This window comes from Zeugodacus cucurbitae, chromosome 3 (genome assembly GCF_028554725.1).
Source record: "Zeugodacus cucurbitae isolate PBARC_wt_2022May chromosome 3, idZeuCucr1.2, whole genome shotgun sequence".
Lineage (NCBI taxonomy): Eukaryota > Metazoa > Arthropoda > Insecta > Diptera > Tephritidae > Zeugodacus > Zeugodacus cucurbitae.
In genome coordinates this window covers 16,341,689-16,355,328 of record NC_071668.1, presented here as the reverse complement: position 1 = coordinate 16,355,328, position 13,640 = coordinate 16,341,689, and the positions used below count along the sequence as shown (strand labels likewise).

General features: G+C 35.0%; 1 protein-coding gene across 2 annotated transcripts in view; it reads right to left on the bottom strand.

Annotated features, from left to right (window-relative positions):
• Positions 1-13,640, bottom strand: part of LOC105216953 (bone morphogenetic protein receptor type-1B) — a 206,213-nt gene that overhangs the window by 85,860 nt on the left and 106,713 nt on the right. For both annotated transcript variants that reach the window (XM_011191724.3, XM_029043308.2), the window contains exon 2: positions 8,992-9,057. In XM_011191724.3, coding sequence (XP_011190026.2) covers positions 8,992-9,057 — 66 coding nt within the window. The remainder of the gene's footprint in view (positions 1-8,991; positions 9,058-13,640) is intronic.

The window sequence follows — 13,640 nt, the reverse complement described above, 5'->3', positions numbered from 1 at the left end:
AGTATTTATCTATGATTAAAAATGTGGTCCAATAATATACGATATATTCCAGAGATTGCAGTTAGTGGAACGTACAGTTCTCGGAGTTTATAAATGGTCCTACTACTGGCATAGTTATACTTTTCGATTAGATTACTGTGGGTTCCTGGCCACAGCGAAATCGCGAGAAATTGTAAGGCTGAAGAACTTGCAAGGTCAGAAACGTCAGTCTTACTATTAGTTGCATGGAAACAATGGTGCCCCTTGTTCGGTTTGCGGTTAGCTAATGGACATATCGGCCTCAGTAAAGCTTACCTCTCCTTGGTCATAGGGGTTCTGACTGACCATTGTCTCAACGGGATCCACGCTGTAAGGTTAAATATCATACCGGACGCTAGCTGTGAGAAAGGAGCGGCATGGAGGATGATGTGGTGCAATCATCTCATCACATTTTTTTGGAATGTCCCGCCTTTGTGAGATCAAGAAAAATAAAATATTTCTCGGATCGCACTTTTTCGAAAAAGCTTGCGAAATAGAGAAAATAGAAGTTAAAAATCTCTGAAGATTTGTAGTAGGTTCAGGGCGCTTTGTCGACTCCTAATCGCTAATCTGGGGGGGATCCAGGCTTCACAAAGGACTGTCTTTTATAGTCTACTTGTGTGTCCCTTTTGGAAACAACGCAACCTAACCCTACTACTCAAGGTATGAGATGAAAAGCAGTTATCTCGTGAATACTTACGAAACCCTAAAAGTTAGAGATCCAATAAAATATTTATTATTAAACCAGTAAGAGTGGTTTATTCGGATACATCCATTTCAAATATATCCAGATATCGAAAGAGCACCAGTTTAGCATACATAGTCCAACATTGAAGAGCACTTCGAAGTTGAGGGTGTCGTGGATACGCGGATCCATTCCATGATAACTGATTGTTTGATCGATAACATAGATTCGAACCAATCCTCTATGGCTTTGTTCATGTTTATTGCGAATTCAAGTCGTGGTCGTTCTTGCAAATCCGTCCGTCAGTGGAAATGACTAGGGACTAAGAAGTCTCAGACTACAATTGAAGTACCCTAAACTCGAAAGCTTGTGATCTTCCAAGAATAGCTTCAAAGGAAGTTACATTGCATTACCATGTCTTGCATGTCTCTGACTAAGCGATCAATGACCAACTGTAATATAATGCCCTTCTCAGTCGAGGTGATATTTTTTCTTTGCTAATGAGGAGGTTCAATACCATGAAGGAAGTCCAGATCGATCCCTATTCTGAAAAATGTAAAGAAAATGGTGAGGTGAACTCTCAAAACGTTCGAAATTGTCTCGTTTTTTTGAAACAGAGGTTGTAGGTTGGATATGACTTCTTTTCTCAACCAGGAGAATTACTTTGAAAATTGTCAGTGGCTGTAGAAGATTTGTGTGGGTTCCGAAGGTAAATTGTGTGCATCTGACTTATTTTTAGAAAGTATCGGAATCAGTCCCAGCAGAAAATCTGTGTAGGTTCTGAAAGTAAAGTCGGAATGTTTGAAGCTCACCTAACTTAAATTAACCGCTAATGAGTCACACCACATTTTTAAGCCTAACATCAATCAATTGAGTTTACGATGCTGTCTACATTTTGTACCATAGCAGATTTAATGAAGTCCAAAAAAGTTAAAGTGAAGTTAAAACGTTTTTATGACTTGTGTAGAAAGCGTGTATAATTAACGCATAGGTTTCTTCGGCCATAAAGGAGTTAAAAAAGGAGTAAATATAAATCATGAAATACATTTTTTTATTGCCTTTCGCCGCTTTTTGGACAAAATGCTAATTACCGTACAGTTGGTGCTAAATGTGTGAAGACTATAAAAAACACAGAACTTCAAAACAAAAACAATAACAAACAGCGCAACAAAACCGATTTAGAGGTGATAACTGCAAAAACAAAGCCTGCCAGAAATTAATAATAAATTAGTTGGTAAGACAAAGCAAAGAAAAAATCAAAGGGAAATGAAGAAACATATTGGTTGCCAGCCGGAAAGTTATAAATGAGAAAAAATTAGTGTTTCAACATTTTTCAAAGGGTGTTAATTAATCGCCTTCAACTTAACTGCACACAATGCGCGCGCTGTCCTACTGGCGACTGCGCCAAAGCTGCGAATCGAACGCGCGGTCACGCATTACAACGCACCGTCATTTGCATTGCTGCAAGGCGTGATGATTTATTTGGACTCGTATGTGTGCTAAGCGCAACGAATGCAGCCTCCGTCCGACATACGGAGGGTTCGGACGTGTTGTATGCCGCAGCGGGCCACAAATTCGCCCGTTGACCCGCGTGATCACGATCTGTCTTACGATCACTGAATGACTGATGCAGCGCTGCGTTCACCTTAAAAGTACCGCGTGCGGACCTCTGTGTGTATGTGTTTGTTCGAAGAATGCATTCACAATACAGTTATTTATCTCTTTTGTTCACACCTCGACACAAAAGGTGAAAATACGTGCATAATTGCATTTCACATTTGGTAGTCACTGCCGCAACGGCGGTTGCCCATCGCGTGCAACGCATAACCCCCCACAAAATATGGAGGGTCTGTGTGTTTGGACGCAGCCGCAGCTGGACCGCCAACTGTTGTTTGATGGCGTTGGTATGAAAGATGTGAGTTCAACGGTTGAACTCGATCATCTCAGGTTAATTTTTTTCGTTTGCCTGTTTGCTTTCTTCTTTTGACGAACATATTACATATTGTGTTATGTGGCTAAGTGTGAACTATACACCTTTTTTCTATAGCGAACAAGTAAGGTTGAGGTGGACAAAAAAAAAGAAATGTTAAAAGGTGCCGTTATTTGCGTTTAATTATGACAATATATCTCTATTTACAGCAGAAAAGAAAATAGTTGCATAAGATATTATGAAGGGAGCGGTAGATGAAGGGGGTGATGGGGCGGACAGCTGTTTACTTCTTCAGCGCTGTTTTCTAAAGGACTATCATGGTATTTGATAATCTATAGCATATGTGATTTGTGTTCTGTTGGATTGAATCCTGGTTCTACCGTTGTCCTTATCAATATAATTCGATCATGCATTTCGATTGTGACATTCGCTGTGTGGCTTGTGGCGCCGTCCTGTTGGAACCACTTATTGTCCAAGGCCATATCTACCATTTCGGCTCAAAAATATTCGATTATCATTGAGCGGTAGCGATTCCTATTCACAGTAACGTGCCGGTCTTGATCATCACGGAAGAAGTACGGCTCAATGAAGACGCCGGGCCATAAGCCGTACCAAAGCGTAATTTTTCGGGATGCAATGGTGACTTATATGGAGTACGTGTGGATTGGTACCTGACCACTAGCGTATATTTTGCTTATTGACAAAGCCATTCAGCCAGAAATGAGCCTCATCATAAATTGAACGTAGCGCTCTTAAATTTGAGGCCACTGACTCCGAATTTCGGTAGTAAATTTTAATAATTTCGCCTCGTTGTTGGATCGGATATCTTTCCATGATAAACTGAAGAGAAATGTCAAAAGAGCGGGAAAATGTCATCGTTTGTTATCCCTATCGGTCTACTTTTGACCTATTGGAAAACCCTTTAGTAAATATTTTTTTGATCTGTCTAAAATCTACCGCGGGATCCCTACAAACTGAAGAGCGGACCAGCTTGCAAGAGAGGGTACCTTAGCAATAATGGCATCGGGTTTGTAGTTCGTGATCCACTTGGGCTAGAGCGCTGAACATACAGACTTCGCGTGAGTTCGCCAAACACCAGCACCTGCGTAATTCCGAGGCATCGAAAACGGTCATTCCAGCTGATTTCTCTCAGAAATAAAAGCGATGAGTTTAGAGACCAAAGCTGTTTGTAGGAAGACAACAGGAATAATCTAAGCACTACCTTCTTGTCCAGCGTTCGGCGAACCTAGTGAATAGACTGGAATTAACATAAGGTGACTTAAGAACTATGTAACATAGTCCAAGCGCTTTGTGGCATCATGAGAGATTTTTGATCCATTAACAGTATTTGGTTGCCACAAAGGACAGTTGAAGCTGTCTAAGTGAAATTCCCTGCAGTCGTGGAAATCTACCCCATTGACCTAACTTAACCTATACAAATAATATTATATCCGATGAAATCCATCACGTACTATTTGATAGGAGAGGTCCAGTAATAAATGATCAATTCAGAATTTACATGAAGTTTCCTTCAGACATTTATCTATTCGAAGTTATGTGGAAGCAGCTCATGTAAATTTGCTAATAGGACTCCAAATATAAAGCGGATATTATCAAGGTCCCTATTAACTGATTAATAGTATCGAAACCGTCACTTAAAACTGGAAAAATGAGCTCGATTAACAAAATACAGAACTGGTTACTTTGTACATATTTAAACCATTACATTTCTTCTTGTGATCCATTTACATACCGAATCGCTATAATTTAAAAATCATTCGCCCACGTTGACATATTTTACATGTCACTGGAAACTATAAAGCGTAAATTACAAGGGTCAAAAGCAAGAAAAAAGTGAAGTGGAAGGAATTACAATAATAATGAATAATATAAGAAAAAAAATAAGAAAAGAAGAAAAATAATACATCATATATAAAGAGTTTGGGAGAGTTTCTCCAAAAAAAAATCATATGTGCATAATAGATCTTTATGTAAGTAAGTATGCTTGAAGATCTTAAAGATCTGTCACAAAATTTGAAAAAATATAAATCTTACAGCCCTAATTGAACAATTTTGAATGACAATAACACGTTGAGGATCACTTTGACAACTGACATTGCTTTATAAACCTTTTTTAAGCTCCCAAACTATGACATATAATTATAAACCTTTTCGTCGGTTCCTAAGTATAGCTTTGGTGTACGTACTTTAATTCTTTACAATTCTCCTCTACTGTCTACGGTGACATTGATTTAAATGCAACAACACTTCAGATGACATTTTCGGTGTTTATGTGTTGCTCCTTATGCTGTCCAACTTCATTTCGGCTAAAAAGTTCTTGTTGTTGCTATCTTCATTCGACCAACTCATTTCATTTAATTTGGTAGACCGGTGGACATAAAAAAAATATTGGTTTGTCATTGTCATTTATGTACTTATGTATAGATTGTATGTATGAATTGCGTCCGAGGGCGCATGCTTTGCATTTCCTTTGATTTGGTACAAACCGGGGGATACTCTCTATATTCTTTATAATTTTTTTCCACAGCAATTGCACAGACATCTGCTTGTATGCTGTGCAACCTTTTTATATCGGCCTTTTGTTCTATTGACTTTGTTGTTGTGTGTATCCCAAAATCGCTCGGCTGAGGTTCTCGCATAAAATGACCTGCCATTGCATTGTTGATTGTCACTTGTAGTGTCCGTGCATTTTCTTGGTTTGTTGTTTCTTTATCGACAATTCTCTTAGACTTTTTTATGTAGGGTGCAGCACTCCTGCTTCTCAGAATACACACCAAATCAAATACTTGAAGAATCACAACAATACAACTAATTCGCTTTTTTCGTGTATTGTGTAATTCTTTTTTATAGATTTTGGATTTATTTATGGTCTTCAAAATAAATACCATACACTTTTTGTTGCTTGATTATAGAATTCTACAATTCTTATTTGCTTTTGGACTTCATGCGTTTTATAGTTCTTCTGTAGCTCTCAATAGCTTTTGTGTTTTTTTATGTATCTCTCAAAAGATTTTGGAATCTCAGCCACAATTTTGTATTATTTTCCTGAAGACTCGTATAGTTTCTTCACAAATCTCTGTGGCTGTTATATATGGTATGTAAGTATATACCTCTTGTATACAAATCTATTGTAATTATGTCTAATGGGAACTGCCAGAATGTCTGGCGTGTCTGTTTCGACTTGGCGGGATACCCTTTTGGTAGCAAACAAGATTGCATACATAGACACATGTGTATCTCATGCACTTCAGAGTATTCTTTTTTTTTCATGGAATCAACTAAAGTCACATGGCATTAAGACAAAAATGCACGGAACCTTGAATACAAGTATTTACAGTTCAAACTCATAGATATGTACACTCGTATATAAATATATTCTTATAGAAGTCCGTGTGTGTATAAACAATTTCACGCGCTGTTGCACGCTTCGTAACGTGGGTGTGTGGTATTTAGCTTTACATTTCATACAAAGAGACGAGTAAACAATCTAATTTAAATGACTCAAAAAGAAACTCCTTCTCTATATGGTAGCAATAATAGCAACTGTCTTCAGCAGTCAGCGCGAAAGAGTGTCACATGTGCGAAAATTTGTTGTAGTATTTGTTAGTAATTGCTCAAGAAACAAAGGTATTATGTTTAAAAGACTCTATAATCGATCAGAGAACAGACTCTGATTCCAAAAGTTATCCACCAGGTATTAAAGCAAAGTATAGTTCCCCAGTCACCGAACGTAGAGGAGTTCTGTATACTTTGTAGTCGAATTATGAAAATATTAAACGATTTCCAGGCCTATCTAACCAATTTTTAATTGTCCAGAGCTCTCCAGGATCACCTCACCATTTAAAACTATACTATGCTGTACACATCGCCATTATAAGAAGTTGACCCCTTATATATGTCCGAATTGTATACGATATTTCTGTTCATTAAGGTAAAACCATATATGCTCTAAGCTCTAACTGTTGAACGTTATGAACCGAGAGTCCGTTCCCACAGTAGTCGAAACGAAGTCCGGGACTGAAGTCCAAGATAGCAACCTTAGTATTGTTTCCGAAAACTAATTTTGTTTATAATTATATGTTTTGAAACAACAAGCTGAGAATCAATTAAAGAAAATCATTATGGTTACTTAAGGGGGGGTAAGGTTTGTTTCGTCGAAAAAAGACCTTTTTTCATGATTTTTTTAGAAAAAATTATTGCTGTAGGTTTATTTTACTTATTATTATATGAAAGTGCAACATTTGAAGGATACTTAAAAAAAAGTTTTATCGAAAAATAGCGAGGAATAACGGATTTATCGTCGATCTCTGAAGGCACCTCGAAAAAAAGTTGTTGTGCGGTGACCAGCCTACAGCATCACTGGATCATCCGAAACCAAAAAATCAAAATGCTTTCTTTAGTTTATTAGTTTATCTTTCAATTGACGTCGAGTTTTTTTTTACTTTTTAAATTTTTCTATTTTTGGTACCATTTTCAAGTGACGATTTTAGACGAAAAAATCGACCTATTTGTTATTGTAGAATTGTTAGTAATTAAAATTTTTGAAAAAACTCGACGTCATTCGAGAGCTATATATATGTAGAATATTTGTTCAGAATTTCAAAACGATCGATGCAGTAGTTTTTTCTGTAGGCTGGTCACCGACTTTAAAAATGACATATTTGGGAAAATCGATTCAAAGTTTTGTACACTCAGCGCAGATAGCTGGTGGTACCGTTATTCAACCTGCTGTAACTTCGTTAGTTCTTCTCCGGATGACCTAAAATTTTAACACAATATTCTTGAGATATTGATGGTTCAGAAAAAAAATTAAAAAAAAAAAATTTGTCAAACCTTACCCCCTTTAAGGAAATATAGAGCTTCATCGGACAACAATGAAAGCTTATTGTAAATTCATGACTTAAGTTTCGTAACATTTTAAATAAGACTTTATAGAATAAACGTCGTACACCCTTTCTTGGGCAAAATAGATAAAATTTCCGTTAATGGAACGGATCGGATTGATCCTCTGATTAGAACCTTTCGGTGTAACTTTGTTATTTAGCAAAGTAAGTGAGAATGATTCCCTTAGTAGTTATAGCAATACTCAGGACTTTAACACTACTAAAATCCCCAGAAATAATTTCCTATATTCTATACTAAACCCAAACCTTTGAAATCCTCAACACACTTAAACATATCAATAATAATAAAATGTGAAGATCAATTGATGTATTGGGAACGCCAAGGAGATATATTGTAGGTTCTCCGGATCATTTGATCCCAGTTCTCACTAAACCAAAAAACTTGACGATCTCTTGCCAGGTAAACCTCGGAGTGCATTTCTAAAATCATATAAAATCCATTAGCCACTCAGAATCAGGTTAAAACTTGTAGGTTTCTCAAAAGGCGAAAATATGCTTTAGCAAAAATGTATTTATGTGTTCCCTCTTTCCAAAATCTTAACCACGAAGGCGGTCTACTTATACAAGGTATGTTCTGTTACACCTTCAGTCTTCCTAGTTGATGAATTTAATGAAAAAACGAATAATATGTATTTAAAATCAATTGGATTGGTTGATAAAGCCACTGCGTACCATTTGATCTCAGAATTATAAAAAATAAACGTTCTACATTCCATACTTAGCGCGTCAGTCTTCAACAGAGATAAATAAAGAATTTACTACGCATTTTTCGCAGGTTCTTAAAAAAATTTTGAAATAAAAATAAATTAATACCAGTTCTTACCAAAAAAATATGGCTTTACTTAAATAAAAATATCGACATTTATCAGTTGAAAATGTAATCAATCGTAATCATGCCAAATAAGTCCACACTGAGAGGTAGAAGATAAAAAATATGATGTCAGCGTCGCTTTGATTGCTAAGAACTTTGAAGAGGTGTTTTACCCCCTAATACCACATGTAGCTAAGTGCAGATAATATTACAACTGATAAAAGAGACAGTACTACAAGTGGATATTTTTGGCTGTGATATTTGGCAGTAAATATGAAGAAAAAATTCGATGAGGTAGCTTGACATTCTAAAGGGATTTTGTGGGGTCAAAGCATATTAAGTGAAATAGCTATGGCAGGTGTGAAAAATATTTCAGAAACTATTTTTATATTGTGATTGAAGCAATGTTATTTTATATCAATAATAAAAACACTAAAATGGATATGATTTCTTGAGTGAAATTAAAGTAACTTTTGTAGAACGCTCATTGGTTTGAAGAAATAATCTTCTTCTGGGCACTCAAAATTATTAACAATAAAAAATTTTATTATTATTTTAGTATTATTTTTCATAAATGGCTCACTCAGAACTAGCTCTTAAAACTTAAAATCGCTACACTTACCATTTATTGGCTTTTCCTCAACTTTCGAAACATCACCCGTCATCTCAGCGGCCATAACTAGTTTACCTGCAAAGGGAAACAACAAAAGTGAAATAAAAGTTTTAGCAAAGTACGAGTATAATAGCAAATAAAACGGCGTAAATAACTGTATGAAAACAATGTAAAAATAAAGTAGGAAGCGATACTTCAATAAGCCGATTAAAATGGTAATCAAAAACAACTGAAAAACTACTATATGTACAACGAATAAATATTTAGGCTGGCGCCAGACCAATATTACTTAGTTGTATATAAATAAAAAGGTTTGTATGTATGTAAGTATGGGTATACATATAAAATTAAAATCTTAAATTATTAAAAATATATAAGTAAATAACGAAAATACTCGAATGGAGCTTAATTTGAGAGCAATTAATGTTGAATGTAAATATGTATACATACATTAAGATATATAACAGATAAATCCAGAATTTTAAGTGAAAATTTTCTTAGTTTCATATGGAAAGCTTTTAACAGCGGCGATAGAACTTTAAGAAGTACAACGAAATATAAAAACATCCAACTGTTTAATATCTATTTCAGTTCAATTATATAATTACTATAAGTGATCTGAAGGTACTCAAGCAGTGATAACATCAAATTTCAACTTAAACTATACGCCACATTACTCTGATCTAGAATCAAGGTTTGGAGAGCAAGCGAAGAAGAAAACTGGAACAACTTTGGTTAAAAATGAAGAGCGCAATTGAAGCTCCTCAGCCAATTTCATACTATGTTCATAACATCTCCCGTTACGATCTCTTTTGAGTAAGTCTTGTACCTCAAAACTTATCTCAAAATTACTTGAAGAATATGAAATGCTTTTGTTTAATGTTTATGAATCCGTAAACTATATAATTTCCATTTACTTTTATGGTTATGTTAGATATTAAACTTCGAAGTATCATACTACGATAAAATAAATTGAGCTGGACATACTGTCAACATGTCATGGACCAATATATTTACATGACTACTCATAATAACGTCGTGTTCAATTACTGCTACATATATTTTACATTGCTCATTGAAGTAAAAATCTATTAATAATTAGAATGTATTTGCATGTAAGTGAATAAATTGAAAGGTCACAATTAATACCTATGAATTGTGCATAACTTAGAATGAATTGCTTGTTATTTGAGATGGAAAATACAACCCTGTTGGGAAGGTAACAGATTACGACTTGGATTTGAACTTGGACGACAAAAATTGAATTGAATATATGAGGACGAAAAGTCTTTCATAAATAAGCCTAAACATTAAGACGAATAAATTTCAGAATAAATCCGGAAAATATATACATTAATTCTAAGGTCCCTACTGTTGATAGCTACATTTTTACATACATAAATTCTTAGAAATTACAGGAAATCAACGCCTTTAACACATTTTTTTGTGGTATGTGCAGTTGGAAGGCCAAGGAACCGGTATACTTCAATCATCAAATCGGGTTCTTTGTCAAAAAATATTGAGTTTGAAGTTAGTGTGTGATTTGAGGAATTCAATGGTTGAGTCTATACAAGTGTTGTCTGTTCTATATTACTGATAATTGTACTACCTCTCATACGACCTTTAAAACATTATTGACCTCCGTTTACTTTTAGACATCATCTCAACTCAATGCCAATGCGGACACACTACAGTACTAGATTTTTTACAGTACCTAGGTACTGGGTTCAATGAGACCAATAAATGGAACTTCTTTTCACTACGAAATAATCTACCATTCTTTTCTGTGGTTACCATAAGTAGAAAGTGGCTGTAAACTCAAGGATTTTGATGTGTTTCAAGCTGAGAACGGATGCATAAAACGTGGCGCGAAGTAGGTTCTAGATTAAAAAGTCACTGTAAACCTCCAAACACGAAATATCTTCTGTCATCAAACAAACAGTCAACGTATTCGCGTCTTGGCTCTCACGTCACTGCGGACATTCATATCTTTGAAATCGTAGATAACTTTTTTTTATACTTAGGCACAGCGTCAACAACTCCAACAATGTCAGCATAAAAATCCAACACAGAATCACTCCTGCCACTTTGGACTGAGTAGGCAATTGAAAAGTAAAGTCCTCTCTCGAAGAACAAAAACCAAACTCTACAGATTAGATTAGATTTATTAGAGGATCGCACTGCGACCGACGGTCTATTATGCCCTCTCCTATTTATCACAGAATACCGTCCAGCCTTGTAGCTCTAAGAAAACTTAGCAACGCTGCAGGGCCCTCAACATTCTCGTCCTGCTTTACAGTGCAGAAGCGTGGTCCCTTAAACATTGGCAACGGCAAATACCGCAGGCGATGGAATGATGAGCTGTATGAGGTATTTGACAGCATTGACATAGTTCGCGAATAAAAAGACGAAAGCGCTCCAGCTTTGCAAATATTCGATGCAGTACCCGCTGGTGGAAGCCGAAGAAGAGGGAGACCTCCACTCCCTTGGAAGGACCATGTGGAGAAGGACCTGACTTCATTTAGTATTACGAATTGGCGCCAAAACTACCAACCGGAGGGAAGAATGGCGGGCTATTGTGAAATCGGGTATAACTGCGTAAGCGGTTCCTACGCTGACTAAGAAGAAGAAATCCAAAAACCGTAAAGATCTTTTATTTATAAGGAATATTCCTTAAATCAACCCCAAAATTATTCCAGACTGCGGAGAGACAAACGATCATTATACTTAGATGAAAGGGAACTCCAGATTTCAGCCGATTGGAAATCCAGTTGTCAAAATTTGAATGAGAAAATTTACCTGTAGAGAAAATATAATATTCTAGTAAATAAATTGTGAGATTTCAGCATTTTCTCTACAGGGTGAACACTTGTGAATTTGATATTTACTTGAAGCACAATCATCATTTGATCATTATTACAATATAATTTATCAACAAGGTCTTATAAGTGATACGTATGTATGTATGTATGTAAGTCTATATCGAAGTAATGGTAATAGTATTTGAAGTGCTGCTGCAAAATAATAAACACGAAATCAAATTGTATCAAGTGCTTTCTCAACAATGCAAACGACGCGACAAACACTTGAATGAATATTGTAAATAATAAATATAAAAGAGAGGAAGAAGCAGAAGACGACGATCAACAGAGGATCACACAACGCTGATTGTTTGGGAATGTAAAAGCTTATTTAGACTTACAAGTAAACTTACAAGCTTAATATGCAGTATTTTTTGAAAGGCTTCACTTTTTTCAACTATTTTTTAAGTGTTTTACTCTCGGCATATTTGTATGTACATATATAATTTCCGTATGTGTGTGTGTGGCGCCTGGTTCTTTAGTTTTATGTAAAAGCACTTGGTGTGCTGCTTGTTGGCTGGCGCCAATCTCATGTCAATTAATAATTAGTTCAGTAATTACGGTTCATTTAATTTACGACAAGACGCCAGGGGAAATTTGATATGCGAACATATCACTTTGCTGACATACAATGAAACACTACGCTCGATCGATCGATACTATACACAACAACAACAGCAATACACATGAGTATGTATGTAAATATGCAGATCGGTTTGTGAGCGCCCACTTTGGCAGCGTTTATCGAAAATTTTCAACTGACGAAAGATTGACAGACACTTATAAAAAACTAAGCGTTCGCAAGTGAGTTGTTTTGTTCGAAATCATGCTTTGTTGTTTTTTTGTTGCGCTTTATTTGCTGATCGTGCATATATTTTTTTCTTTTCGCCAATAATCGATAATAAATTTCGGTATCAAAAAATTGCAAATACTGTTTATACTTGATAAGTAAATAGGCAATTCTAAAGAACTATTAAATATTGATGGACGTGTTCTGTTTCTTCTTTTTTGTTTTTGTTTATATTTTGGAGTTGAAAGCTTTGGCATTGTTCTCCAAATGCCTTGAGTGTTTTGTCGCAGCCAAACTTAAGTGATTACTTAAGCTTTAAAGAAGGCATATACAATTCTCAGAAGCAATACGGCAGTAAATTAAAAAAAATAACGAATTATTGCTGATTTTATATATTATATCTAGGAACCATATTCAATACAAAGATAGCTTAAATTTATTATAAAAACAAGCAATAGCAAAATAAGTTTATTTTGAAAAATTCCTTATTTGTGATCGATGAAAAATGATAGATGGCACAATTAATTCTGTTAATTTATGCGATTTTTTAGGTTTCACTTTTATCGATAATTTTTTTAAAACCTTTCATGAATTAATTTATATTTAAATTTTTAAAAACTCATAGCGGTCAGAGAGTACTTAAATACTTTATTTTGTGTGAATTAACCATTTAGACCAAGTATTATTCATTTTTAAGACTTCGATATTTTTTTAACTAATTCAATTTTATATTTCGATAATTTCTTTTATCGATCGATAGTTATACAGTTTATTCACGAGACACAATTTCTTTAATTTGAATTAAACAATATTTTTAAACGAAAGATTATTATTCGAAAATCGATTATGATTTTCCGATTAAAATTATCGATATATTTTATTTTCTTTTCGATAAAATTTATTTTCGATAATTTCTTAATTTTTTATTTTAATATTCACGAGACACAATTTCTTTAATGTGAATTAAACGACATTTTTACAAGATTATGAATTTCCGATTTAAATTA